This window comes from Pelmatolapia mariae, linkage group LG13 (assembly GCF_036321145.2).
Source record: "Pelmatolapia mariae isolate MD_Pm_ZW linkage group LG13, Pm_UMD_F_2, whole genome shotgun sequence".
Taxonomy (NCBI): Eukaryota; Metazoa; Chordata; class Actinopteri; order Cichliformes; family Cichlidae; genus Pelmatolapia; species Pelmatolapia mariae.
This window is the reverse complement of record NC_086238.1, coordinates 12,521,306-12,548,608: the sequence shown is the minus strand read 5'-3', so window position 1 is coordinate 12,548,608 and position 27,303 is coordinate 12,521,306. Positions and strand designations below refer to the sequence as shown.

At 41.6% G+C, this 27,303-nt stretch overlaps 3 protein-coding genes across 3 annotated transcripts; 1 reads left to right on the top strand and 2 right to left on the bottom strand.

The window, feature by feature from the left end:
• Positions 1-430: 430 nt before the first annotated feature.
• Positions 431-8,480, bottom strand: adam8a (ADAM metallopeptidase domain 8a). Its single transcript, XM_063490869.1, has 25 exons — positions 8,383-8,480; positions 8,185-8,303; positions 8,010-8,083; positions 7,834-7,912; positions 7,074-7,150; positions 6,520-6,748; positions 5,730-5,807; positions 5,540-5,608; positions 4,986-5,155; positions 4,817-4,898; positions 4,590-4,732; positions 4,311-4,488; positions 4,126-4,215; positions 3,777-3,972; positions 3,599-3,680; positions 3,330-3,510; positions 3,161-3,247; positions 2,991-3,075; positions 2,545-2,656; positions 2,233-2,431; positions 1,985-2,032; positions 1,851-1,907; positions 1,695-1,745; positions 1,507-1,587; positions 431-1,254 (listed from the first exon to the last, which is right to left on the bottom strand). The coding sequence occupies exons 1-25, from the start codon at positions 8,426-8,428 to the stop codon at positions 1,210-1,212; spliced, it is 2,658 nt and encodes an 885-aa protein (XP_063346939.1). The 5' UTR covers positions 8,429-8,480; the 3' UTR covers positions 431-1,209.
• Positions 8,481-11,756: 3,276 nt separating this feature from the next.
• On the top strand, positions 11,757-14,703 carry znf511 (zinc finger protein 511). Its single transcript, XM_063490908.1, has 6 exons — positions 11,757-11,990; positions 12,079-12,152; positions 13,358-13,559; positions 13,652-13,776; positions 14,104-14,343; positions 14,543-14,703. Exons 1-6 carry the CDS (start codon positions 11,844-11,846, stop codon positions 14,613-14,615), a joined length of 861 nt encoding a protein of 286 aa, XP_063346978.1. The 5' UTR covers positions 11,757-11,843; the 3' UTR covers positions 14,616-14,703.
• Positions 14,704-15,072: 369 nt separating this feature from the next.
• msx3 (muscle segment homeobox 3) lies at positions 15,073-17,713 on the bottom strand. The gene is made up of 2 exons (XM_063490910.1): positions 17,193-17,713; positions 15,073-16,809 (listed from the first exon to the last, which is right to left on the bottom strand). Exons 1-2 carry the CDS (start codon positions 17,551-17,553, stop codon positions 16,403-16,405), a joined length of 768 nt encoding a protein of 255 aa, XP_063346980.1. The 5' UTR covers positions 17,554-17,713; the 3' UTR covers positions 15,073-16,402.
• Between the last annotated feature and the right edge of the window lie 9,590 nt (positions 17,714-27,303).

The following is a 27,303-nucleotide window of genomic DNA, read 5'->3' as shown; positions in this document are numbered from 1 at the left end:
CATGTATCAGATTTGACTTTTTTCATTTTTTTCATTTTATTTTTTAATCTCCTTGATAGGTTTGTTTTGGCTTTTAAGCTGAAGGCAATCAATGTCTCTTTGGACTCTGAAAATGGGGAACTGTATAAAAATGACTATAACTGAAAGAGTTAATGCAATGGTTTCTTAAAAATCCCTTTGAATTAAAGCTAAAAGTCTGGACTCCATTCACATGTTGAATTAGGTTTTGCAGGGAAAAACTACAAAATCAGTCTATTTTTTTCCAACAAATTATAGACCTAATTGAGTTTTGTTCTCACATTACGCTGCTGATAGGACAGAGCAAAAAAAATCAACAGACAGTCGCAGACGTTAATGTGAATGCCTTCTGGATCATGTGGATATAAAGACAGAGAAAGTGACAGAAACACTGAGTGTGATGGATCACGTTTATTGCAAGCCAATAAATTAGAACATTCAGAACTGAAAGATTTAAAGACAAATTGAGGTTGAATTCTCATCATTGGTATTATGAGTGAAAGGACTTTGTGATCATGTCTGCTGCATAGAATAATCAGTATCCTTTGACATTTATCAGGTCAGCACGCAAAATAAAACAGATACATGTACTGGTTCAGTCACACAGTCAAGCATAGACAGGTCAGTACAAAGAGTTTTTAAAAAATTACAAGAAAAGACCTTCTTCAATTAAAAAATCTACCTGTAAAGTGCTCATGCCACATTTTAAAATCCCTTAACAACCATATTTGTGAGAGATGCAGTACCAAAAAAAATGTGAGGGAAAAGGGAAAAGGAACAGTTACAGCATTGATAGTGCAGTTACCTTATAAAATCTTCACATATCCCAGGATTTAGGCAAAAAACAAACAAACCCAAAAACCAAATGTTTCCCTTTAAAAAGACTAAAACTAAACAATCGTCATGGCAGCAGAGCCATTTGTCGTTCATAAAGCACAGAATATGAGTCTGTTGATCATTACTTCAGGTTTTCATTAACATACTGAAGGTGTACATAAGCAGTGGTAATCCTCAAGGAGACCACAAAAGCTGCGTCGCTTAACAATGCCGATTCTTCAGCGGATCCTGTTTCTACTTTAAAACAGACGAGCGTCTCCAGACAGGATCTTCTTGGTCCTTTTAGGTGAGACAAAAACAATGTCCTCTGTCAGAGGATTTCAGTGTTTACACCTCGATGAATTAGTCCCACTGTCATCTGGGCCTGCTGGGAGGCATCAGGGCAGCCCTCCCGCCGAGCTAGGAGAGCAAATAAATAGTATTAGCACACATACTTGGGATGAGACATTTTCATTCTCCAAACTTGGTCTTGGTGTGTTTATTTCCCCATGTTAGTGCCTCACCAACTCAGTGGTGGTCAGGAGAAGTTTATATGCTTACTGATTCACTGACTGCTTGTTCATTACACTGCTATGCTAGGACAGAGCCAAAAACCACAGACATCTTCATAAACGTGATAGCCTCTGAGAATGTCTGAGTCTGAATACATACCAGCTGAGTGTGAGGCAATGAAGACAGGACTGCAGAGGGCTTTGGCTTCGCTGGAGGCATTGGAGGCTTTGGTTTCATGATCTGAGAGACAAAACAGTTCATGTTTCAAAGAAGCAGCAAACGCAAGCACTGTTAAATGTGTATACGCAAATAATGAGTTCAGTTAAGCGGTTTTGAACGTTATTTACTGGCTTTGTTGTGAGTGGTGGCAGAGGTCTCGATGGAGGCAGTGGCTTACTCTGAAAAAAGAAAAAAAGTATATATAAGACCAGAATAATGATACTAAAATAACAATTTTAAAAATAATTACTGCCCCAAAAGACAATGAAGACATGCAGTTTTACCTCAGTAAAGATTGGCTTTCTTGAAACAGCTGGAGCCTGCGTGAATGGCTTTATAGCCTAAATAAAAACATTTATTTACTAGATGAAACATATAAATAACATTTAAATGAAGCTGGAACAGGAGGTCAGATTACCTGCTGAAACACTGATGGCTGGGGTACGGCTGCTGCTTTCTTGGGCGGCTGTAAAGGGAGAAAATAGAAATGAATGGAGTCTAAAATTTTATTTTTTAAGCCTTATTCCTCACTGGTTTTTGCAGTTTGACTAAAATATAAGTCTGTTTATGATTTGAATTTGGTCCAATAACACAGGCCAAAATCTACTGCCTCAGCACATTACGGCACTCTGGTGGCAAATCTGCTACATCACAGAGGGTGCTCACCTCTGGAGCTGCTCGGCTGGGCTTTAGTGCTCCAGTCTGTGGTCTGGTAGGAGCAGAGAAGAGCGGTTTACATGCTTGAGTGGCCGACGACTCCAAAAATTTAGGCTGGCTGATTTGTGCTGATCCAAGAGGAGGCCTGCGTCGTTCGCTGCTCGACCGAAACAACGGGTTGAACTGTCCCGCGGAAGATGGGAGGTATCTGCAAGGAAATATGCACAATTGCTTAAAAAAAACTCTGACAAGCTTATAAAGTTTTATTTACTTATTGTGGTGATCCAAAAGCTAAAAGAGAGGAGGAGCTCCTTTCTGTACCTCTTCGCAGGCTGTCTCTTTCTGACGTACCACATCAAACTCCCGATAACCACGAGCAAAAGCAGAAGTAAGCCAGCCACCAGTGACACTATGAACTTAACCAGGCCTGACTCTGTACACACACACAATTACACAACAGATTAGGCCAATGAGCTTTTATTGCCCAAGGATGAGCAAATAACAACATACGTCACCCCCCTCAGGAAGCAAAATCCTCTGTAACATAATTAGGGCGCATGTACACACTAATAAGGAAATGCCATTGCATCAGTGTCCGCTTGTATTCATCAGAACAGAGCACAATTGTTTAAAGGCCCATGAGAAATTCAATCCAAGTATTGCAACTCAGTGGAAAACAGAGCATAAGGGTCATGTGTAAATCACGGTTATTAAAAGGTCAGGGAGAAGCGGGCTATCAGTGGGTGTATGTCAGGATAGTAGAGTACCTTGAGGCAGCTCGGACTGCTCCACATCACAGAAAGGTGGAGCCCAGCCAGGATCGCAGTGACACTTGCTCTCATGATTGCAGACCTGTAAGAGATCCAACTCTTAGTAAGCATGTTGTGTTGCCATAAATCCACAGTGCTCTAGAGTGCCGAGGATCTAAAGTTCTCACCCCATGGTTGTTGCATTTGGCAGAGCAGTCATTTCTTCCATACATTTTTATGTTTTTTATCTCTTGACACTGTTGATTGTAGCATACCTGAAAGACACACAAAGACTTGCGGGAATCTGCAGCGCATGGATGTTTTCTTCATGTTAGCCACAAAGAGCAGCTTTCTCACCATGTTGTTGCCGCACTTAGTGCCAGTAGGTACCATGCCCAGATCTTCGGGGTAGTTATCTTCAGGGTTCATAGTTGCCACATTGCACATGTCTCCATTTCCTACTTTGTAAAAGGACTTCCTGGATGTCACAGGGAACTCCCATCCGCCGGAACAAAAAAGTGTACCACAGGACTGATCTCTGTAACCGAAAACCACAAGGGATGGTTTCAAGAACAAACAGTACCACACAGTGAATATGTGCCATTGTAGAGCTTTGGATTGCATACCGGCCTGGGCATCTCTGGTTAAAGTGTGCCTTTCTGCAGTTTCCATGCAGATAGAAACAAGCATCTGAAGCGACTTCAGCATCTGGAAACAATCACAGCAAAAAATACAGCTTGATGAGTCTTGATTATTAAGAATGAAGCACAACTGAAGCAAACTGTGATTCACTAGTTTCTTAACCTGGTCCCCAAAGCCTCTTGCAGTGATCCCGGCGTGAAGGACACTGTCCATTGTAGCAGTACCCTGTTCCATGGTTACACGGCAGGCCATTCTGGGTGTAGGCGTCAGTCGGACAGACAGCAGAGAAGCCAGTGCAATATTCTGCCAGGTCGCAGTCTCCTGCTTTCGGTCGGCAGACGCTGCCTGTCGGTTTCAGCTACGGAGCGGAGAGGAACACAGATGGTGATGTACCGACTACTAAAATACACGCACTCACACATAACCAGCCAGACGGCACAGTCAGACTGTGTCTTGTTATATAGTAACATAATTAGTATCAGTGTGACTTCACACAGTGAGTAGTACTTACTTGGCAGTTGTGGCAGCACTCTCCCTCTGCACACTGGGCTCCTGCATTCAGTTTGCAGGTGGTGGCGTTGCAGCAGGGATTCTTGCATTCCTGGCAGGCATACAGAGGCATGCACATCTCAGTCATCTTTGTGTGTTTCAGTAATGGGAGTTTGGGTATACAAAACGAACGTGATATGCACAAACCTCCACCGTGCCGCAGTCGCACTCCTCTCCAGGCTCTAAGAAGGCATTTCCACACACGGGGCCCCCATAAACTCGATCGGTGGAAGGAGTATCGAGCAGACATGCCGGGTTGATCTCCTTCAAGAACTTGCTGAGCTGCTGCCGACTGCAGCTGCTGAACAGCTCCGGATACTTTAAGCTAGAGGAGGTGGACGAAAATAAGACCATATCAGATGTTTTTCCTTCGAAGGTCTGCACATAGGAGGGTGTTCATTTGCGCAGGTGCAAAGCTGAGCTTACCCAACACTCTCTGACATGATGCAGCCTTTTTTTGACACAGAAGTGCCACAGACACAGTCTTCAGTGTCGTGGGACAAGCCCAGGTTGTGACCCATCTCATGTGCAATGGTGGAAGCCACTCCAATTGCGTTAGTGTTATGGTCCTGTGCGACATTTAATTCACAAACATTTAATTTCCACATCTTTCCACTTTTAATTAAAGCAAGTTCTCATTGAAACATGACTACCTCATTGACAGCTCCAGAGTTAGAGGTGCACATAGCATTGGTGTTTGCTAAGCCTACAGTGGAGCCATCAAAATCCACAGCTCTAAAAGGTGAAGAGGCAAAATGTTTACTAATTATCTCATCATTTTTTAGATAGGTTTAGTAAGCAGTAGAAAGAGCAACATCTTACGTTATGAACTGCGCATTGTCATGTTTGGTCCTCGGCAGAAGGTGCTGCTGACGCCACTCAAGGAAGCGACGGAGGGTGACCTCAGGGTCAGTGCTGACCTGTATCTGATCTCTGTATGACCAGATATCCAGGCCGACGAGCATCACACGAACGCCCACAGGGCGATAGAGCTGAAACAGAGCAGCACAGTGAGCGAAATCAGTTAAAATCAGCATTTGTAAAACCACAAAATGCTTCAAGCAGCAGATTTTATAATTGAGCAACAGGAAACTAATGTTGGGTCTAGTGCTGCAAGATGATGCATACACACTGGGAGTATGCAAAGAGAATTGTGGGATATGTGTGAAAATTTTCAGTTAAGGTGTGAAGATTCACAGTTAAAGTTAGATTTTTCACAGTGAGAAAAAAAAACTTCTTCCTTTTACTGGTCAGATTCCAGTCAGTAAAGAACAAAGTATCAGGACACATTTCTTGCGTGAAATCCAAAGTGAAAGTAAAGCTTGAAGATGTGTGGGACACAAAAACACAGAAACAGTGCAGAAGCACAAACGTACTTTGTCCACGTGGTTTGCTATTTCAAGCGCTCTGGCCTCTATTGTCTTCTTACTGCCAAACTTCTTATACTGAAAGAAACCATTATTTCACTTAGTATCACTTTTAACAACATGTCACGAACAAAAGAAGATCTTACACCTCAAAAAGTGTCTTACTCATGACTAGGCAAAAGAAAAAGTGAGCTCAAACCTCTCTATGGTCAACCACAACAACCAGCTCCACCGTCCTGGGTCTCTTCGTTCGCTCTGCTTTCTGAGCTCTGCTTTTCTGAGAAACACAAAAGAGACATGATATTAACAATGTTGAGCATATGTGTATGTGTACCTGTTTGGTTAGGATTATGTGGTTAAAGGGTGGTTAATGGTTAAAAAAAAAGTTTCAGTGTTTGGGGTGACTGTGGTTCAGGTGGTAGAGCGGGTTGTCTACCAATCAGAAGCTCCTCCAGTCTGTGTGTCACAGTGTCCTTGCGAGAAACACTGAACCCTTAGTTACCCCAGATGTGAGTGTGAATGAAGTGCGTGTGATAGGGTGAATAAGAATTCTAGTATAAAGCGCTTCGAGTTTTTAAAGTTGAATAGAAAGGCACTATGTCAGTCTATTTGATGGTTTAAGTGCTTTTAGAGCAGTGTAACAGTGACTTTGTGCTAAATATTCGAACACTCAGTCACAGGTAATGACCCAAACGTATTAAAAGCGATCTATAACTTCTCTCTGTCGTGTTTCCCTTTTTTCTTAGATCCTTTTATTGACTAAATGTAATGTCACTTGTGGGAAATGTGGTTATTTCACTGTAACTTTACTTCTAATTGTGGACCTAAAGAAATCTACTTTCATACATCTTCATAAATGTCATGACGATAGAGAATTACTTATATTTTTGTATCACAATGCAAAGTCCTGTTTTTTTGTTTTTTGCATAAATCTATGAAATGTGAGACAGCACCATAAATCTGGATGTGTCCATCTTGTGTGTCTTTACCAGACTGGCGAGCCGGAACAGTCCAGACGGACGAGCTACATGATCGTAGAAAGTGGTCGTGTTTCCATGGGAACAGAGGCTCCTCTTCCTCCTCAGGTGTTTGTAGTTGTAAACAGCATGAAGACCCTCATCGCTGTGAGTGTCGGCACTCTGGCCGTCATCCTGCTGTCCTGCCTCGGTACCGAGAGGCTCAATGAGGTACGTCTGGTCCCGGAGGCGCACAAACCCCCTACAGAGGTGACAAAGGCAAACTTTTCAGCATGTCTGGTTCTCAAACGTCAACTTTCCCCTTTCATGATGGCAACAGAAGGGTTAATGAGAGAAGTCTGCATGCAAGGAGCACGAGTTACTGTGCATGCAGTCTTGATGATCTTTGGGAGGGATGCTGATCTTCCCTTTAGTTTGGGCGTGCTGGCCATGAGTCACAGTCAAAGTTCTTACCGTAACATAGCATCATGGTTTTTATGAAATTTGGGCACCCCTTCAGGGAAAGAAACCTTTTTGTAATTAGAGGTAAAAGATGAAAGAAAAAAATTATAGCCAGCATTACTCACTTTATTCCTGAGCAGAGTCCAATGCTGGCAGAGGAGTCCTCCACTCCCACGATGTGTCCGTGGTAGTAGCAGTGAACCTGAACAGACAGCCATCATTTGAACCAGAATTAATAATGACATTTGGGATTTTTTAATCTCCCAGATATCTCAGGGTGGTCTGGATGCTAATCTTAACCTTATATGTCATTTCCACTTCCTCCTGTTTCTTCCTGCTGCGTGTGTGTCTGTGGTCATAATCGGGAACTTGAGAAACTTTTTTTTAATGCAATTTGACATTTTGAAACGTGCAAGAAATAATTACTGCACAAAATGCCCCTGATCTGATATTTGTAGCAGATAATTACAATTTACTGCAAAGTGTCTACTTTAGAAATACGTTAACAGTAAGCGTGGATACAAATAAGTGAGCACAAAAGACCTGTTGTCTTTCTTCAGTTCAGAGCTATGATTTTAATATAGACAAAAGATTTATATTGGTATTTCGCCAAAAGGAAAAAAAAAATATATATATATATATCCGGTAATGGATGATAAATGTACAAACACCTCTGAAAGCAGTTGGTGGCGCAGGATATCCTGCTTTCGTGTGATTCAAGCCTGTGCAGTCAAATACTTATATGGTAATCTATACCAGTAAAAAGGATCTGAGAGAGAATGATTATGGAGTATCATGCTAAGCATCTTGTGCACTTTCACAAAAACAAAATAGACACATTTTCCCGATGGTGTAGACAAATAAAAATAATGTAAAGATACATACACTTAGATCTGGAGTGGTTGAGATTTGGTCTCCCTGATCAGAGTAATGTGTCACAGAGAAGGTTTTACCCACTAGATTCCTGAAAAAAGAAAGTGCACAAATTGAGGAACCTCAAAGGTTTAAAAAAGCCTTAGAAAGTAGCTCAAAATCAAACAAGTCATTCAAAGTTTTCTCACTTGTTCTTTTCCAAATGCAGAGTGTGGTTTTGCCCTGCGATCCATATAGAGTACTGCAGTGCATCAGGGTATTTCTGTTCACACACACACAAGAAGCAGAAGGGATTTAAATTCATTCTTCAGGTCACTTTTTTCTTAATGAACTGCTTCAACAGCACAGTAGAGTGAGTGTTACCTTGTCTGTAGCAGCAGCAACATCATCATTAAAAAGAGATGAGTCCTTCAGCCTCTGAGGTATCACTGTTTGGTACTTTATGACATGAGGTAGAGTCTCTACACTGGCTGTAATTATCCCTGCAAGTGTTAAATGATTTATTAGATAAATAGAAAGAAAGAAAGAAAGAAAGAAAGAAAGAAAGAAATCTTTACATACCCCACGAGGAGAAGAAAATCCATATAAAACATCCAGAACTTGACATGTTGCTCTATCAGACACACTCTGTCATTGTGTGGTTGGCACTCTGAGGGAAATACAGAGGATCCTCAGCTCTCCGCCTCTCTCTTTCTCTCTCTCTCTTCCTCTCTGCCTCGTAATATCCTGTAGCATCTAAATCAGAGCAACCACGAGTCACCACAAGAGACTGTCAAAAAAGAAAAAAAGAAATTGTTAAAAAAAATTGTCTCCAAATATGTTTTTGAACTCTGTAGTCTGTGATTTATATGAGGGGCTGAACGAGCAGAGTGAAGAAACAGACACGAATAACAGAGGCACTTTAAAAAACCACGCCTGGAAAGTCTGTGAAAGTTATTTCTGCAGTTAACTGAAAAATAAAACGCTTTGCCACCAAAGTTTCACCCATCCTAACCACTCTCACAAACTGTTGAGTATCAAAGCTCACTGCTACAGACCGGTAAGAGTTATCTGTCTTTAGCTGTCAGGGCACGTTGTTGTATTTGCAGCCATCTAGTGGTAATGTGCTTGAAGTTTAGGGATGTTGATTGGTGACCTGTGTTTTAATGTCACAACAAAACGTATTTAGCGAGCAAAGAGGCTTTACTTTACAGACACCGCGGTGGAGACCCAGCAGCTGATGGCAAAGAATGTAGGAGCATTTTCAAGAAGGAGGAGCTGGCCACTGAGTGGATGCTTTGTGAAGGGAAAACTATGTAGGTCCCACTACTGAAGAGAGACTGCCCTACAATCCAGTGCCCACTGGTATCAGACCAAGGCCCGCTCTGTATGCAGTTCTCTGCATTAGCAGCCTGAGACCTGCCTTTGACTTTTTTATAACAAACAAGCTCTTTTAGCTGCTGTGCACCTATAAAAATCTGCACAGGAGGAGAATTGGAGGGATATAGATGAAGTGGAGATGAGAGCCTACCCCAGAATAAAGCTGCATGTGGGATGACAAGACTCCAAGTTCCAAGGAGTTAAAAAGAAAAAGGGGTTCACACTCCAACCAACAGAGGAGCTCCAAGGACACGCTGACAACATCTTTACTTCGTTCACCTGTAACATGGTGGACTAATGTTGCCTGTATTAATTCATCTCCTTGTTTGTTGTGGGAATTTGGCACTGGTTTGGGAGTGGTTTTGTGTGCCACATTTACTGTGAGCCAATGGCTGTGATGGGGTTGGATTAATTGAAGGCAGGTGTATTTGATTGCACTGATATTCTAGTCTACTTATAGCCCACACTACAAACACCGCTATGATGTTTTGTCTCACTGTGCAGGTATGTCATATGGCCAGATCTAAGATGATTCAAATATGTTTAGGATGGATAGTTTGCTGCTCTGTGAATTGTATAATGAAGATGCAGTGATATTGTGTCTCTCTGTGCAGACCAGGGCCTACTATATGTCGCAGCCTAAAGGCAGAATTGGGTTGCTGAGGCTGGAGTGATTACTGGCCATCTACTTTCAGGGTGGTGGGTCTTGGGGGACAACTGCTGGTTGATATCTGAAGTGCAACTGAACTGAGGCATCGCTGGCTCTGGCCTTGGACTGTGGGTTTTATCCCTTTTTCAAGTGGGACACTGGACTGTTTTATCCCTTCATTTTTTTGATCATTGTACTAATAAATTATCTTTTTGAATTTTATTGGTTGTTGTCTTTTGCCCATGGCTGAGACAGCTGGTCAGCCCTAGAATCTATGTGTGTCTTACACACCTTGGCAGAGAAACCTCTCAGATGAAATCTGGCTCTGGTTGGCACATTTAGGGGAAACAACCCAGACCTACCTCACCCAGCTCCTCCAGTTGCAACAGAGGAAGATTTTGTTGTCTGTCTTTGCCATGGTAGTTTTGGTGAAGGCAGTATCCTACATGCCCAAGTGATGCTGGAATGTGCACAACACACAGGTAACCTACAGTCAGTAATGGGGAGAAGAGGAAGCCTGGACTACAAGAAGCACAAATACGGTGTGGATAACCTAGACAGGATGTTGGCACCTCGAGTTGTTGAAGGAAAACTAGCAGATGGCTGCTGGGTCTTTTCTACGATCTCCTGGATGTTGTGGAATACAATGCCTTTGTTTGATGGAAACCACTTCACAGGAGTAGGAGTCCTCTAACACCTACAAATGAAGAGTGATCCTGGAAGAGCTGGGGCACATGCTGGTGACCTCAACAATTGCAAGACAGCCTTGTCCCCAGTACTCGATAGCTGCCATTCATCCCAAGATACAGTAGTCTGAACCAGAGTGTGACCCACACCCCACCAACAAAATGAGAAGACTGTGCAAGAAGTGCACCTGCAGGATTAGAACATCCACTTGCTCCACCTATGGAAAGTGTGCCTACAAAGACCACTCTCCCGTGGTTAGCACATCCTGCTGCTAATGAGGATGCACACAAATTGAAATACAAATTTTGTCATTTGGTCATTAAATGGCCATTTCTGGCCACTAAGATGCCAAGTGGTAGTTTATTTTTGGTCATTCATCACTAGAACTGATAATGCAAAATTAAATAAATCATTGTTACTGTTACTGGTACTGACCTGTAATGATGATTGGAAAAAAAATATTAGGTTTCATAGGTTCATGCATTATATGGTTAAAAAATTTAGAACTTTAACTCCTTTTTCTCTGAAAAGTTACTGGTAAAATATAACCTAACTAGCATTTAAAGGGTTAAAAAAAATCTGAATTTGAATAAAATTTTGGTTTTCATGACAAGGACTGATGCCAGTTTGAAAAATCAAGTGGAAATTGTTTTAATATATATTCATTTTATAGCATTTTGTGAAGGGTAAACAGAAGGTGGCCACTTTTGTCCACGAACATGCTGTTGGGGTTTTACTGTTTTTCTGTCACTGCACAAAAACGTTATGACGCATATATAATCATTGATACTGTTAATTATTGAAATACATTTAACTGCAATCAAGGTTAGAAAATAGATTCCATGAATTATTTTGGGAAAAAAATCTGATTTTATGCTTTTCTCTTTGTAAATCATTAGATTTATGTGATCTAAATGGTACTAAAAAGGGTTAAAATTCTGAATTTGAGTGAAATTTGGGGTTTTATGATTAGGGCTGATGCTAATTTAAAATCAAATACAATTATTTCTGATGTTTTCTGATATTTCTTGAATTACACCAAAAACTTAATGTTCTATAAGGTGAGAGCGGTAGGGTTTGAAATAACCTTCCTTTGGAATAAAGCTTTGATATTTATTATTATTATTTATTTATTTTTAATTATTAAGTTTGAGGGAAGAAAGTTTCCCACAGCTGTATTAGGTCAAAGCAGGGCGACTAGTGTTCAGTGATGACTATTAGGTGACGTCATAATCCCGCGCCAAAATACAACCGAAAAAGTAACATCGTAGCGACCATTGGACTTGATAACGTTATAATAGTCAACGAGTGTTTCGGTGTAGAAGCGATGCTGCAGCCAGAAGTGGTCCCGCTTCGGACGGAGGGACGCGATGAGCAGCAGGAGCGGAGGCTCAGTGAGTCCGAGGAGGGAATCAACCCGTTCAGCTTCACGCCGCAGATCATCCGCCTGCACAAGGACCACGAGCTGTTTGAGGTAACCAAGCAACAAGAAACCGAGCAGAAAAGCAGGCAGCTGCTCGTTCTGCTAACGGCTGTAACGTGCAGATGAATGCTGTTTGCAGGACGGGGACATTCACAGACACATGTACCTGCAGGACCTCTACATGTCGGAGGCAGAAGACAAGCCAGCACTCAGGTGAGGGATGCAGGTTCGATCGATCGATCTATCTATCTATCTATCTATCTATCTATCTATCTATCTATCTATCTATCTATCTATCTATCTATCTATCTAGTGTTAAAGCTATAAGCATGGGTCACTTTTAAACAGCACATACCTTACATTTGGCAATGCATGGGTTAACACACTCATCCTTTAAAATATCTCCTGAAACTTTCAAATTACATTTTCATGTTGTTAGGGTGAGCAGGTGTCACTCTTCATGTGTGACTGCACTGACTTTGACCCCTGGCCCTCCTCCCCCATGCTTTTGATTGGATCTTCTAAAGGCTGGCTTTTATTCAATGGTTGTGAAGAAATCAGTAAAGGCTGTCATCATGGCTCTCCTGCAGGTGAACATGCCAGTATCTCATCCTGGATCTCTCTCTCATCCCCTAAGCTTGCACCACAAAGTCAGATTTGTAATGGGATATGATGAGAAGTACAAGTAAAAACAAATGCAACTACAATCAAGACTAGGAAGCTTTTTGTCCGTTATTCTCTGTAGTCTCTGTAAAAATCTGTTGCTCAGAGAGAAATCTGCCATAGACTGACGAAACACTAAGTAAATTTTGAGACAGAAACCTGAAATTTTGATTTATGGATTTTTCAGTGGCAGAAACAGGTTTCCATATTAACCTGCCCCACATACTCTTTGTCCTTTGGTGTCTTAATGTCCATCCAGGTAAGGAAATCCCATGAAGTTGATTCCGTTCATGTGGATGTTATAATCAGTATATTTGCACAATGACAAAAAAATAACACATTAATCCCACATTTCATTTTTGGGATCTTGTCACCTTAGTTGTTCCTGTGGAGGCAGTTATAATATTTAATATCAATCATTCCCAAATCATTTTAGATATAATGTAGACTAAGCCGATTACTTGTAAATAAAATAAGTGATCATATTTAGAAATAAAACGAGTCAAATAAGATGATTGCAATTGATTGAAATAAAACGAGTCAAATAAGATGATTGCAACAGTAGTAGATTATGCACTTGGACATATTTAATTGAGAAATGCTAAAAATATTCAGTAAAATGACAAGTTTGCCCCAGAAGGGACCATTCTTTAGCAACAGTGTTGGATTTTTCTACTTGACTGATGACTTGTAATCTCAGTGTTGGTCAGACTATTGATAACCTTCCTCCTCCTCCTCCTCTTGTCTTGTGTCAGCGTGTCCGAGTTTGCCTGTCACATCTCAGGCTGCAGTGCGGTCTTCAGTGCGCTGGAGGAGTACGAGCACCACTACAACGCCCTGCACAGGCACGTGTGCTGCTCATGCCGCCGCTCCCTGCCGAGCGCCCGGCTCCTGGACATTCACATTCAGGAGTGGCATGACTCTCTCTTTACTATCCTTGCCCAGAAACAGGACATGGTAAGTCGGTGTCAAATAGAGCTCTGCTGTTACAAGTTTGTTGTTGTTTTTTTTTTTTTGAAGCACAATGACATTTTCTTCACATTTTTCAGTACCAGTGTTTGGTGGAGGGCTGTGGACAGAAGTTCAGGACTAGTAAACACAGGAAGGACCATTTAATAAGAATTCACAAGTATCCTCCAGACTTCAGATTCGATAAAACCAAAAAGGAGCGAGGGTAAGGCTGTGTTTTGTCCACTAGATGGTAGCAAAATGTCAAATTATGACTTTTAGTCAATCTCCTTATTACCTTATCTACTCTTTATATTCTTACATTACACTCTACATTATTGTCTCTTTTATTATTTATTTAGTGACATGATAAGATCAGACACATTATAGCATAAGATTTTTTTTGCTTCTTTATTGATGCTGATGTGTAAAATGTGTATTTTTGTAGTATTTTTCTGACTCTGTGAAAGGCGCAGTTTAAAATAGCATCACTTTAATATGTTTGCCGTAAATAGCCTTATGTGTATTTTAAATGTTGTATCTTTGATAATAGAAGACGAGAGACAAAAAGAAAGGAGCAGAAAGACGCAGCCATGGAAGTGGTGGATGATGTGTGTGAGTCTGAGGGTGTCTGTGAGGTTATGTGTAACTCTCCGTCCGACGAACCTGAGGGAGGGGAATCCATGGAGACACACGAGTGTGAGGAAAAAGCCTCTACCGAGGACGTTCTTGCTGCAGCTCAGGACACTGAGGGCACAAGCGCAGCGCCACGAAAACCTCAGTATTCCTACAGGTCAGCCTTAAAATCTGTATGTGTTAAGACTAAATCAGCCATTTTTAAGATGTTTGCAATTTAAAAAAAAATCCAGAATATTATATAAGTTAAATATGTGTAAAGTACTGATTACAGCACATGTGTACTACAGTTTTTTAGCATTTAAAACTAAGCAATCTGAGGCCCAGATTTGAGCAGCTGTGCTCTTTTCTCTCAGGATCCCCAACACCGTGTGTTTTGGTCACGGTTCTGTCCGAGGCTTCGGAGGACGGCGAGGAAGGAGGAAGTGAAGCATCAAAATCAAGGCTGCTATTTTCTGGCCTTTTACAGCTTTATAACCTTTGCACATAATACCTTCACAGTCATAGATGTTTTTAACCTGAAATAAAAAAGTTTTATTTTGCAAAAATTGCAAGTTTCCTTTTTTTTATTGTTGGGTTTTTTTTTTTTTTTTGTGGTAAATAAACTGCATTCGTGTGGTGCTGTTCTGGTGTTGCTGATCCCTCAGAGCAGTGTTGCATTTACACAACAAGCAGCACTTACCCATTCACAATTTGACTGGAAAAACTGAAAAGGCATTTATTAGAGTTTTATATATATAAAAAAAGGATGCAGTAATACTTAACTGCTGTGTTTTCAATATAAAAAAGCAGGTTTTTGGAGCCCACTTTTAAGTTTTTTGTTAGGAGAAACAAAAGAGAATGTCAGGGATTTTCATAATAAACTTTAATAATTGTACAAAACATCTTCCACTTGTGAAATATAAAATACACTGTACATTAATAGCTCATGTAAGTTGGTCTGCCGTGTTCAACACTTGGAGTGTTTGCAAAACTACACGAGGAGTTATCTACATTTAGTAATGAAGCTGGTCTCGAGAGCTCTTCTGACACCTGTGCAAAAACATTCTCCTTTTGAGGTAACGGCTTGAGTAAAGCAGGTTTATTGTATTTATGAAATGAGCACAGTTGTTAACGAGCTGGAAACTGTTGCTTAAATCTTATTGTTACAGTAAATTAACCTTTAAAGATCTTCTGGTTCTTACTCCAGTTAATGTAAAGCACTGAAGAACTAAGGCACAAAAGATGAAACGTGTAGAACCTACATTCTTTAAATATGTATGTTTTCGTTTTGTTGAAGAGGAAAGGCCTTTAAAGTATTTTTAGTGTTTTACAGCATCAGGGGCTTACCCCAGGAAGTGATTAAAGGATAACTTTAATTTTCTATATTTCCATTTTAAGTTCAGAGACTCTATTAAAACACCAAATCCACAGATTCTCAACCATCACTTTCGCATCTTTGCAACATTAAAGTGTCAAAGTGATTCCCGTTATTTGTGAAGCTGTTTCTAAATGAGCGGTTATGCCCATTAAAAAAGAAAGAAAGAATTAATTTACCATACGTTTCTTTTTGGATAACATTCGAGCTCTGTGGCATACATGAATAAGATAAATCAGAAATGACTATCAGAAAAATATAGAAAGTCACCAAAACTGCCATTTAAATATTTTTGCTATAAATTAAAACTCTCCTTGAAGAGGTGGTACATTTCAAAGCATTTAAAATAGAAATAATGAACAAGCCGTTATCTTTCAGTGCGTCATTACAAGTTTTTGCTTTCAGCTCAAAGCAACAGGCTCTGAAAAAAAATCGTCTTCTGTGGTCCTCTCTTACTACAGTAAAATTACTGGAACTGAAGCATACCTGAGCTGGGACAGGAAACCTCGCTGTTCAGGTGAAGTTTGAAAACTGAATCTGAAAATGAGCTCAGCCAATGCCACTGCAAAATTAATTCACCATAGAGTGAACTTAACATAAGTGTTTACTGAAAATAAAAAAGGCAAACAACTGTTTTGTTTTTGTTCCCGGAAATAATGAACAGCTTTAAAATGAAGCGAGACTGTTATGTTAACATATCCCTGCTGTGGGTTATTATATTATTCTTTCCCCATTAGTTCTTTAACGAAAAACATTTCATTCAATATGAGATTTCAGACAGATTATTTCATAAGAATATTTTTTGCTGGATAAAGCTAAGGCAGTTTCCCCAACGAAGCAGCTTAAAAGTTAGTATGAGTTAGGACAAGTAGTACATCCCATATGGTCCACTGAATAGTCCTGGTACGGGTAAGGCAGGCCGAGGTCCGTTCAGGGCCCCGTATAGCGCCGGGGCGCCTATTGGTGCGCTCAAGGGGAAAGGAAAGGCGAAGGCCGGGAGCAACGGCTTCGTGGCCAGCTTTAGTTTCTCCAGCTCGGCCTCCTGCAGTCTCTTGGCCTTGGCCCTGCGGTTCTGAAACCAGATCTTGACCTGGGTCTCTGTGAGGCTGAGGGAGCTGGAGAATTCCGCTCTCTCCGCGATGGAGAGGTACTGTTTCTGCCGGAACTTCCTCTCCAGAGAAAGAAGCTGAGAGGTTGTAAAGGGAGTTCTGGGTTTCCTGTTGTTCTTGTGTTTCCGTAGGTTGCACGGACTGGGGCTGGGAAGTCCTGGAAATACAATTAAGAAGTTATCTACACTGCTAGAACTTCGGCGATCGATTTAATAGCATAACTAGTGATTGTTTGAAGTTTAATTTTTGATTGCGCATAGACTATAATCTGGAAGATCAGGGAAATATCAAACACAAGCTTTTTAATATCCTAACTATTCTACAGTCAGTGCCCCTTTGCCGTTATTTACTCTTTGGAGGAAAGTTCAAGCTCCCTCTCACTGTTGGCTCTTAATATTTTTATTACAGACACTTATAATATTTTATACAATCGTTTAGCAGTCATTTTGTTTATGCTGCTTTGAACATGTCTATACAAGTTGTTGACGTTTTTGTTTTAAATATCGCACAAAATGTCACAATAGCGCATTCTACACTCACTTGGAGGGGATGCGCAAGGCGCCTGCAACCAGGAGCTCGTCTCCTTGTCGCTGAGGTCCACCGCCTCCGGTTTAGACCGATAAAATCCTCTCTGTGACGCACACTCTGCGTCCTCTATCCGGACGCAACCCGAGCCAGGCTCTGCGTCTTGGAGGCTTCTGCACGGCGTCCTGTCTGATATGAGTGATTCCACACTGAAAGGCAGATCTGAACTTTTGGTTTTACACCTTCTAACAGGTGACAGGTCCAGCTCATCAGTTCCAATTCCATCAGCGACTCTATCCTCCGGCGAAGTCTCCCCGGGAGCAGCCACAGGCGGTGATCCTTGCGCAGGATTCATTACGCACGACTGCGGTGCCATACAACTAATTTTCCTGCCGCTCTCTCCGACACTGTTTATGTTTTCGTGGCTTCTCTTGAGGAGATAAGTGCTAGTGCAGATGTTCCTCCGATGACGCTACAGCTGTGTGTTTTTCAGGCTTTTACGCACAGACTTGTCTCTCCGTTAGCGCAGTGCCACAAGTTCCCCTTCCATCTTGCCGCCTGCCTATCAGTCTTTAGATGTTTCCACGTCACCGGGCTAAAGCGGTTTCTGATAGGCCGAATTTGTAAAGACAGTGTTGCGGTCCATTTTATACGCTGTGGTTTCTGACAGACGTAAACCTCTCGTCAGTGGCACAGCTCGAGTTATTCTATGTAAGGTAGGTCAGATGTGCAGTTCCTACCTTTTAAACACTCTTTGCTGGAATCCAAAATTTAAATCTGCACTGGTTAATATTTTTATTTAGAGTTTATCAATTCACCCATGCTTCTTCCCTTCAGTTCTTACAGAGCATTTTGGTGTTTTTAATTTTCTGCTTTACAATCCCAACTTTGCCTAAATAGTCAAATATTCCCTTTCTGAACTGGTAGACAACAAAACAGAACCAGAAAATGGGTTGAGCATACAAAGACATCAGGTGGACACAAACGGACTCTAAATGAGTGCTAAGATTTGGTGCGTGCCTTCTGGGTGTGTATATAGTGTATTTATTTGTTTATAAAAACATTTACCATGTGATGCTGTGATTGTGTCATAGATCCATTCACAGCTTAAGAGATGTAAACCTCACCAGATATATGTCACAGAAATTTTTCTCTTTGGGCCCCTTCTGGGAAGTTGTACTGGAGAATGTGTTGACAGTAGTTTTTCACCAGGTTTCATTAAAGCAGTAAGGCAATCCAGGCAGCGATTTACAGCACTCTTTATATTCCAAAGAGTTATTATCACTGTAAATTTCTATCTTGTGGCCTGTAATCAAATTGTCCATGGCCATATTTCAGCCTATTGTCTTCATTGTCTGTAATCCCTTTGAGAGACAGTAAAGGGCCCATTCAAGCAGCCCATCCAAATTGGCCTTGTTCTGCAGCTCTTCAAATCAAGTCAAATCATTTTCAGTGAAACTCTATATGTGAGCGTTCTTCTCTCTTATGGGAACTGCTGCTGGGCCTGCAGCGGCAGCGCACTGACTGAATGACTGTCTGTAGGACAATTGGTTAAATGGAGTTAACTGTTTCTCTCCCTGAGGTATGTTCCTGCTTTGATCCTGCTGCGCCTGGCGCCTGTCTGCTCTCCCGCCCCCTCTCCCCCTCTGTGTGACAGTGATAGATCGCTGGGTAACCATACAAGCTTTCAATGACTGTAATTTAGTGCGACATTACATTCTCCTCTAGTAACTGTGAATATTACCACTCTCACTCTCCGCCTGTTTGAAAGGAGACGCTGGGCTGTCTGTAGTGTTGTTGTTTCTCCTCTATTGTTTTGTAATGAATGAGTAAATATTTAAATAAAAAAAAAGTTTCCTGCTTCTCTAAGAATGGCACACACATGCCGCAAGAGTCAACCAAACATTTTGATGTTGAGAAATTAAAATCTATCTATAGGACAGCTGCAGCTTGTTTTCACATAGTCTGGTGTTTAATTAATAATGACTTTTCAGTATGTTTGGAAAGAGTAGATCACTTCTCAGCAATCTTTCATTATACTGTGATCAGCAAACACTGGTGCAGGTTTATCCATTGCTTTTCCCCTTTGGAATCAGCTCTTATATGTTTTCCTGATATTTTATGCCAATCCATTCATCCTGTAGGTTATAAGATTATTAACTATTTACATGTAAAGTCAAAAAATGTCAAACTGACTTTCTTTCTTTACCCAACTCCAAGTCCTGCTTATTTAACTCAGTGGAGAACTGTGTAAAGAGTTAATTGTGGTTTTGTAAAAGAGTTTGAAACCTTTCGAACCAAGCATGTCGAAGCAGGCTTTATATATTTCATTCTTTAAATCTTTCCCTTTCATCTGAGTTGGCAGCGCTCGCAGCTATCCTAAGCAAACTTTTGGGGAGGGGGCTAGAGTCATGTGGGATAAACATTTATGAAACGCGCAGCGGGGAACTTGTGGTGGTGAAAGTGTATCGTCTTTAAAGGGGACGAGAGAGGCCTGTCTGCGGAAGCATAACAGAACATTATTGTGTGTCTGAGTGGACCTGCCAAAGCTGGTATGTCAAAATGTCAGTGGATGGAAGATCACAAACATTTCTTTCCCTGCTTACATTCACAAGGAGTTGCACTCTGTCTTGTTTTCTTGAAATAAACTGTGGTCATTCATTGTGTTAAAGTTACTTGTTAAGCACTAGTTACCACTTGCAGCACTCAGAGCCAAAATTAGAATGACTGACATGGGTATTGCATCAGTTACTGAAACAATAATGTTAACAGGCACAGGCTTTCTTGGCTCCAGCTCAGTTTTACTCAGGCCCAATCATGCCAGTCAGCCAAGAGGATGTGCAGGGCCCGAGGTCTTCCTCTGATGTGCCTCGTTATCTGATCAGCAGTCGAGAGCAACTGCAACAACATGTCAGCCTAAATTAGTTTTCTCATCTTTGCAACTGTCAGCACATAGTGTGTTAAGAGCTGCTGCTCTTAATCCAAGGTCAAGTGTAACCTATTGAGCAAAACTGTGATGAAGGACACAGATTTGACCCTTACAACAGACTAACATCCAGGCAAAGTTGAGCCAGGAAAACCAGACAGGAGGTGATTATAGCCATCATGAAAGCTTCAACTTCAGTTTCCATCCACAACTTTTTGAGCAACAAGTGAAGTTTGGAAAGCAAGCATAGCTTGCTTTCTTTCCAAACAAATGAAAAGCTAAAGTTGTCTTCCAGGGACCCCCCCCCCCCCCCCCCCCCCCCCCCCCACACACACACACACACACACACACTCATAGCAGTCCTAAATCTTTTTTGCTTTTCTTTTCCAATTTATGTTGTGATGACAAATGTAATTGCGGGCTGGATGATGTTCACAGGCTTTTTAATGAACAAAGCTTTATTTATATATCACACACGACTTGGAGGGAAGTGGCAAGTGTACAAAATGCTGGACCTTGATGTCAAGGACTGGGGTTTGATTCCAGAACCCAATGTGTTGGTATGTTTAGGCTACAAATCACAATCTTAAATGCTTTGAGTGCCAACGTGTGATGAGTATAAGGTTTGATAATGGTGCTTAGTAACGCATCTCTTTGTCATGTAGGTCATCCAGGTCATGATAGTTTAAGGAACTTGAAAAGAAAAGCAGCTGGATGTTTCACTTCTCATCTGAGAAGCTTCTTCAGTTCAGAACTTCTTTCCTTATTTCTTTATAATCCAAAATGTATTTGCTGCTGTAATTTAGTGGTTGATAAATATGATTTATAAGAGGCACAGTGGAGAAGTTCATGCAGTTCAAACTCAACGTACTTGCATGAATGAAACTGAGGTTGCTTGTTTAAAGCATTATCTTACTAATTCATTTCTTAAGTAGTACATACTCAGGACTCATGTGCCAGATGATGCTTGAAGCTTTTGTAATTACCCGATGGATTATTGATTGATTAAGCACTTTTCATTTATCCTCAATAATGTTAGCATGGCTCGGCTGTCAGGGGAAAGTGTTGACAGGCGAGCGGTGAGTGGTTCATTGTGCCCCTGTGTGTTTTGTGTGTGGGATATTGGGTTTGGTGACAGGAAGGCGAGTCCCACATGGTGTCTGACAGGGATGAGCAGAAGCCTTTGGCTGATGTGGACGTGGTGCCAGGTGCTAACAGGTGAACACAGAGATAGAGTTGCTGTATTGTTGCAGTTTGGGAGAAATGGAGGGGTATATAGGGAACCGGACACCTTCTCTGGGCCTGGAGCGAGCCAGGGGTTACAGAGTGAGCTCAGGGATGGCGCTGAGAGCAGGAGGGGGGACTCAGATGGCAGCTTGCACTCAGGGATGATAATGACAAAGATGATGATGTTGGAAAATGACCCACTAACAGATGCTCGGGATGTCAAATTATGGTATTGTTTGGCTATGATGGCAGATATAGGCATGATTATTGTTAGGGTGCACCACAGAAGCAATAGGAAGACTAATAGTAGCAAGGGAAACCTGACCAAAACAGACAACCAGAGGTACATTTTCCCAAATGCAGTGTCTTAAAATACAGAGAAAAACAATTAAACTACTAAAGACGTGCCTGAGAGAAGCATTTCACAGAGGGACACAGAGGGCCTTCTATGTTCTCATAGTAATTTGAGCCGTTTTGGGGTAAAGTGAGTGGTTGTTACCACAGAATACGATCCGCTATGATCCTGTACATTGCAAGTCTTTATGCAGTGTTAAGACCTTGCAAATGTGTCTGCCTCAGCATCAGTTTCCTCTTTCCTCCTCACTGCAGAGTGAAGTCAGACCACAACACAATGGGAGACAATAGCGAAGACAGCTGGCCTAGGCTTTCTGGAAAATGAAAATAGTGCACCAATTTGTGTAAAAGTGCCGCTGACGATTTGTAAATTCGGCCAAAGATTTCCAACAATCTTCTTCCAAAAACCGCTGACGTGATGGCAGCTGCAGTGCAACATGCTGTGACCACTTAAACTGCAATAAATCACACAGCAGCACCTGTTGAGAGATGGGCAGCCCACTGAGACATTCAGCAGGAAAAATGTCCCATAATCTGCCAAATACAATGCGTTTTTTCACCCACAATTTAATTCTGCACAATAAACAAAACAAAACAAAAATCATGCAGTGGTTTAGTTAATTGTTTAGCAGTACTGGTAAACTATTTTGTCACTTTTGGGCACTGCTAAGCCAGCTGTTCCCAAGTCTTTGTACTGACTAAATACATGGATTTTCCACAATGTCTAACTGTGTGGCAAAGATAGTAATTTTTTAAATATTAGATGCCATTTTCCTCCTTTGTAAATTTAAATCTTAATTCTAAAGATAGTCAACCTATTATTTTAGAAATTTTTATTTGATTTACTAACCTTTAGTCATACTGAGATATAAAAATTCTTGTAGTTTAAATGGCTGTTTAGTCAAATAACAAATGATTTGAGAGAATGTTTCAGTGTTGTTGTTTGGCTTATTTATATCAGTATTGGGCTCAGAGTTGACACGGCATGGCTTGGATAAACTAAAATTTGAGGACTAAGGACAAAGTAGAAAATCCTGTCAGATTTTGATCCACCACGCAACACCATCTGGAAAGCATCTGATTGGCAACACCTTCATTTTTCAGGATGACAGTGATCCGAAACACACTACGAGTGCAGTAAAAGCACACGTGGATAGACACACACATATTAATTTTGTCTTCCCAGAACCCGACCGTCAATATTACTGAAGCAGTGTGGGATCATCTTGATAGAAAACGGAACAAAACGCAGACAAATCCACCCAAAAATGAGCTTTGGATGTAGTTCAAGAAGCCTGGAGAACTATTCCTGATGACTACTCAAAGAAATGACTAGAAAGCTTGTCTGAAAGAGTTCTAGCTGTGCTGAAGAATAAAGGTGGTCAACCAAATATTGACTGTTAAAATTGTTTAAAACTCTGTATTTGCTTTATATGATTTGGATTAGGGGTGGCTCAAGACTTTTGCACAGCACTGTATATATTTTGATTATGAGAGTAAATGATTACATTTCAAAATTCAGGTGAAATGTGATGCTAGCCATTACTCGGGGCCTCTTTTGTGCCATTTGCTCTCTCTATCTGGTCACATGTGTGCATCTCTAACTTTAAGAAAAATGCCACTACTGTACTTCAGCAGTCTCTTTTAACTAAATATAGTTTAGTTAAAAGATATTTAGTGCACTAACTGGAATTTGAGTGTGTGTTTGTGATCTCAGTGCAGTGACAGCCTGAACAAATAAGCCAAGCTGATTCTTCTGAGATTACAATAGAGTCCACGTCGTCTCATGAAGCTCTGAAAGGGATGGGAGGGCACAGCGGAGGCCCCTGAATAAACAACCATTAAATTCTCCCTACGCAAGTATGAGGGGAGTCTTTAGAGTTGCGGCCGTGCTTTAAACTAACAAAACTCAAGGGCATAGACAAATAGCAGTAAATACAGATGCCTATTTTACCTGCACTCTTTAGGTTGGATGCTTGGTGAAAGAGGCAGATTAGCTGACAGCAGGATAAATGTGGGGAGTGAAGAGTGGGATGAAGTAGATGAAGGAGAAGATGAAAGCTTTGTTGTGCTGATGCTTAATGAGCTGGAAAACACAATTGAACTTCTCTGACTGTGGAAATTGCTGTGAGGGCATCGTAAATTAGCGCCAGTGTGGGAGCTAGCCTGCTGACAGAAAAGGGGCTTTGTGTGGTGAAGGCTTCTTCACAGGACTGCAGCCGCTGGGATCTTCACAGCGGCATCATAGCTCGATCTGTCACAGGGCAAGGAAATTCAGCCCTTCAGAGCCGTTTGGTAGCCCTGTTGTCTCATGCATTTACCAATGTAGCTGTTTTTCTTACTCCACTGTCCCACCTGTTGATCTGCATTTTCCAAATAAACCTACTCACCTCTAGTCTGCTGCACCCCGGCTCTCTTTCTCCCACTACCTGTGGATTATTATTCTATAAACAGCAAGGCAAGACAAAGTTAGGACGCAGTGGATAATGGCAAAAGCGAGCAAAAAGGAGATGGGTCTAATTCTTCTCTGATATTTGGTGAACTCCAAAGGATGACTCTTCATTCTGGCTTTGCAAGCTTGGCACATGCCTTCTGTTACTAAGTGGCTTCATATTGAAAGACTCTGCGGCCGCTATTCTCTCTCCCACTGGGTGCCAGCCTCTCTGCCCTGGCAGCTGCTGGGCTTTAGAATAGACCCATAGTTTCCCCTCTGCAGGTGAGCTGCACAGCCAAAACAGGGCCCCTCTAAGGCCTTTTCAGAGCCTCAATAGGAAACTGACTTGGGGAAAGAGGAACGGGCACACAATGGCCGCCTTCTCTGGACACAGAGAAGATGGAGATGAGCTATTGGGGTGCTGCTTTAGTGTTGCTTATAGCCATGTCGAGGAGAGGTGATGAGAGAAGAGAGGCTGGGATGAGTCCCCTCTTTTTAAGTTTCTGAAGGCGTGGTTCTTTCCCCGCAGCTTCGCCACCGCCGTGCAGGGATGTCCTGCCATCCCGTGTCTCCTATGTAATTGCTGTTCTTTTGAAGTTTGATGAAACTGAATGTTTTTTCCATGTCCTGGGGTGATGGAGGTGACACTCCTATGCGCACCTCCCCTCTCTTAACCCCCTCCCTCCCCTTCAGTCCTGTCCCAGAGCACTGGGGACTCCCTTTTGCCAGGGGCAAAGCAGACAAGAAAGAATGCGCCTCCCTCCTCTCCCTTGCACCTCCTTTTCATAGTTTGCTCTCTAACTTTTATTAGCAACAGCTTTCACTGACATATGAAGAGTTGGCGATGGTGAGAAGTGGACTGAGGGTTTAAAAGCAAAGGGCTAAACAGGAGGACTAAAGGAGAGGAAAAGACCATGCAAAAAATCCAATAAATAAATAAGATCTCTAAGGCTAATTTCTTGATCTCACAGAGCTCTCTTTTTTGCCTAGATTGCATTGCCTCTCTATGAATCTGTGCAAAGTACTCAGTTTCATTACAGGCTTTCCTTTAGAATAATTCATGATTTCAAGCAGTAAGATGAAGTAAGTAGGCAGATTGAGATACAGTTATTGTTATTTTAATTATTCCCATAACACAAACTCGTAGTCCAAATTAAGGAAATATTTCTACAGCATCATCTTTTGCTATTGTTTACATTTCACATGAGATTTTAAACACACCACCATCTGAAGCCTTTAACTGTCTAATGTAATTATGTTGGTTAAGAAGATGCTATCAGTCCCTGTCTCATTTTACTCTCTTGTTTTCCTCTTTCTCCCTCCTTCCTTCTCCTCCTCTAATCAGTTCCACTCTGTTATTGCTGGCCCCGGGCTGTTTGACTCTACACTAAACTGCTTTCACAAGCATGAGACCAAAGCCCGCTCCAGTGTCTCTTAGACCCTTTAAATACCCGTTCACACCCTTTAGTCACTGTGTGGCTGACCTTACGCCAGTTGTTGCCATCTTAAGCCGGGATTTTTCTTTCCTTCTGAAGTTAGTCGACCACTTTTGAAAGGTTAAGCAGTGAATGGGGGCGCTCTCATGGCACTGCAGAGGGCCAACCACACTGACAGAGACAGGCTGTGACCGCCGCCCTGGAAGGCGTTAAATGCTATGACATCCAGGACAGACAGTTCAGTGTAAGTTCTGAGGAAAGACACACTCATGAATGCACCATGCTTCATGTAGCATTTGCTTGGAGTTTTTGAGAAGAAAGGAGCATTTCCTGCAGTCAGGCCAGCTGGGAGTGATTTAGAGACATTAGTTAAATCCCATTCTGGAACATGTCTTTCCTCAGGGATAAGTTCAGAGGGCTATGTAAACCAACAATGTAATTTTAACCCTCTTTTGTGAGATTTGTCTTGTGTTAGGACACAGTGAACATCACTGTTGTGTGAGTTTATTAAGCTCTGACTTCTGCGTTTAATCTCTCCAGTTAATTTCTTGTGTCAGATCTTTGAATACATGCAATTCTATGTTATGAACTAACTGCAGAGAGTTTGTGCCCCATTTAGATAAAAATATTGTGAGCCAGAGGTGTACCGCATGCTGTGGAACACAATTTTACTGCTGTAACTTATGCTGATATGACATGCAAAATTTGGCTCAAAAAAATCCCCTAAAAGTTCCCTGCAGACCAGTACACACAGCACGTCTGTGGCCCTTAATTCTGCTCGGGCTACCTATTAAAGGCTTGTTTGAGTTCTCGAGCTTAGACCTTTTCCACATCATTTCATGTGATTCACTGTGAGAAAGACACCAAGAAAAAAAAAGAAGATATACATAGATCATGTATGTCAAACCTCTACAACTTCACAAAATTAAACAGTGAATAAAATTTTAATAAATGGAACAGAAAAGGCTATTTTGTAGCTTTTTGCAGCTTCGTATAACTTCCATAATCTTATCTTCAGCAATGTAACATAAAAGAGCATAAACAACAATGCAGCATGTCTTCTTGTATGGCATCTGCACTTCTTTCCATAGTACTACCCCCCATATCTGCCCTCAAACTGTTTGACTATACACTATCTGTAGCTACTTTCATTTGCATTAGTTAAACATGTCCAACAGCAATAATCTTATCTCTTACATGTGCAACAGTGAGCTGTTATATGTGTTGGCCTGGTGGAATTTGGAGTAACTGGTGCAAGAATCAGTGCCTTATTTACAGCGCTGACCTGTAAAATGAGTTAAATACAGCAGAAAGTACGTGTCAGAAAGCTATCACATATCTCTGCTGGTAACCTCGTTCCCTTTTAAGCTGTGTCTGTATTTGCTCTGCTGTTGTCTGCGTTCTGCAGGTATGCAATTATGGTTTGAAAAGGCTGGAGCCAGACTTTCCACAGGGCACAGCGTGGGAACAAACCGGGGTCTGGGAGCCGAGGTCAGGGAGCACGGTGGCTGCAAACTACAGAGATAGACATCAAGGAGGCAGTCATCACTGTCAAGTGAACGTCTACTGGTGGAGTTGAATCGGAGGTCTGACTCACATCGTCTGACTGTGGCGAGAGTTTACTGAATGATGTGTAATGAGCAACTTTGCACACTTTGCAATGAATGGAGCCTACTATAAAAGATACAGAGGGTGAGCAATGCAGTGCAATAATGCATTGCATGTGCAAGATTCCTCAAATCTGATCAC

What these genes read in the sequence shown, in the direction of transcription:
- adam8a (XM_063490869.1), bottom strand. Translation starts at nt 8,428, where the DNA reads ATGTCAAGTTCTGGATGTTTTATATGGATTTTCTTCTCCTCGTGGG. An exon ending in TTGCTGCTGCTACAGACAAG is followed by an intron (nt 8,084 to 8,184) that starts GTAACACTCACT and finishes GTGTGTGAACAG; the next exon opens with AAATACCCTGATGCACTGCA. An exon ending in TGTTCCGGCTCGCCAGTCTG is followed by an intron (nt 5,808 to 6,519) that starts GTAAAGACACAC and finishes TGTGTTTCTCAG; the next exon opens with AAAAGCAGAGCTCAGAAAGC.
- znf511 (XM_063490908.1), top strand. Translation starts at nt 11,844, where the DNA reads ATGCTGCAGCCAGAAGTGGTCCCGCTTCGGACGGAGGGACGCGATGAG. An exon ending in AGGACCACGAGCTGTTTGAG is followed by an intron (nt 11,991 to 12,078) that starts GTAACCAAGCAA and finishes TGCTGTTTGCAG; the next exon opens with GACGGGGACATTCACAGACA. An exon ending in GAAGACAAGCCAGCACTCAG is followed by an intron (nt 12,153 to 13,357) that starts GTGAGGGATGCA and finishes GTCTTGTGTCAG; the next exon opens with CGTGTCCGAGTTTGCCTGTC.
- msx3 (XM_063490910.1), bottom strand. Translation starts at nt 17,553, where the DNA reads ATGGCACCGCAGTCGTGCGTAATGAATCCTGCGCAAGGATCACCGCCT. An exon ending in GCCTTGCGCATCCCCTCCAA is followed by an intron (nt 16,810 to 17,192) that starts GTGAGTGTAGAA and finishes TTGTATTTCCAG; the next exon opens with GACTTCCCAGCCCCAGTCCG.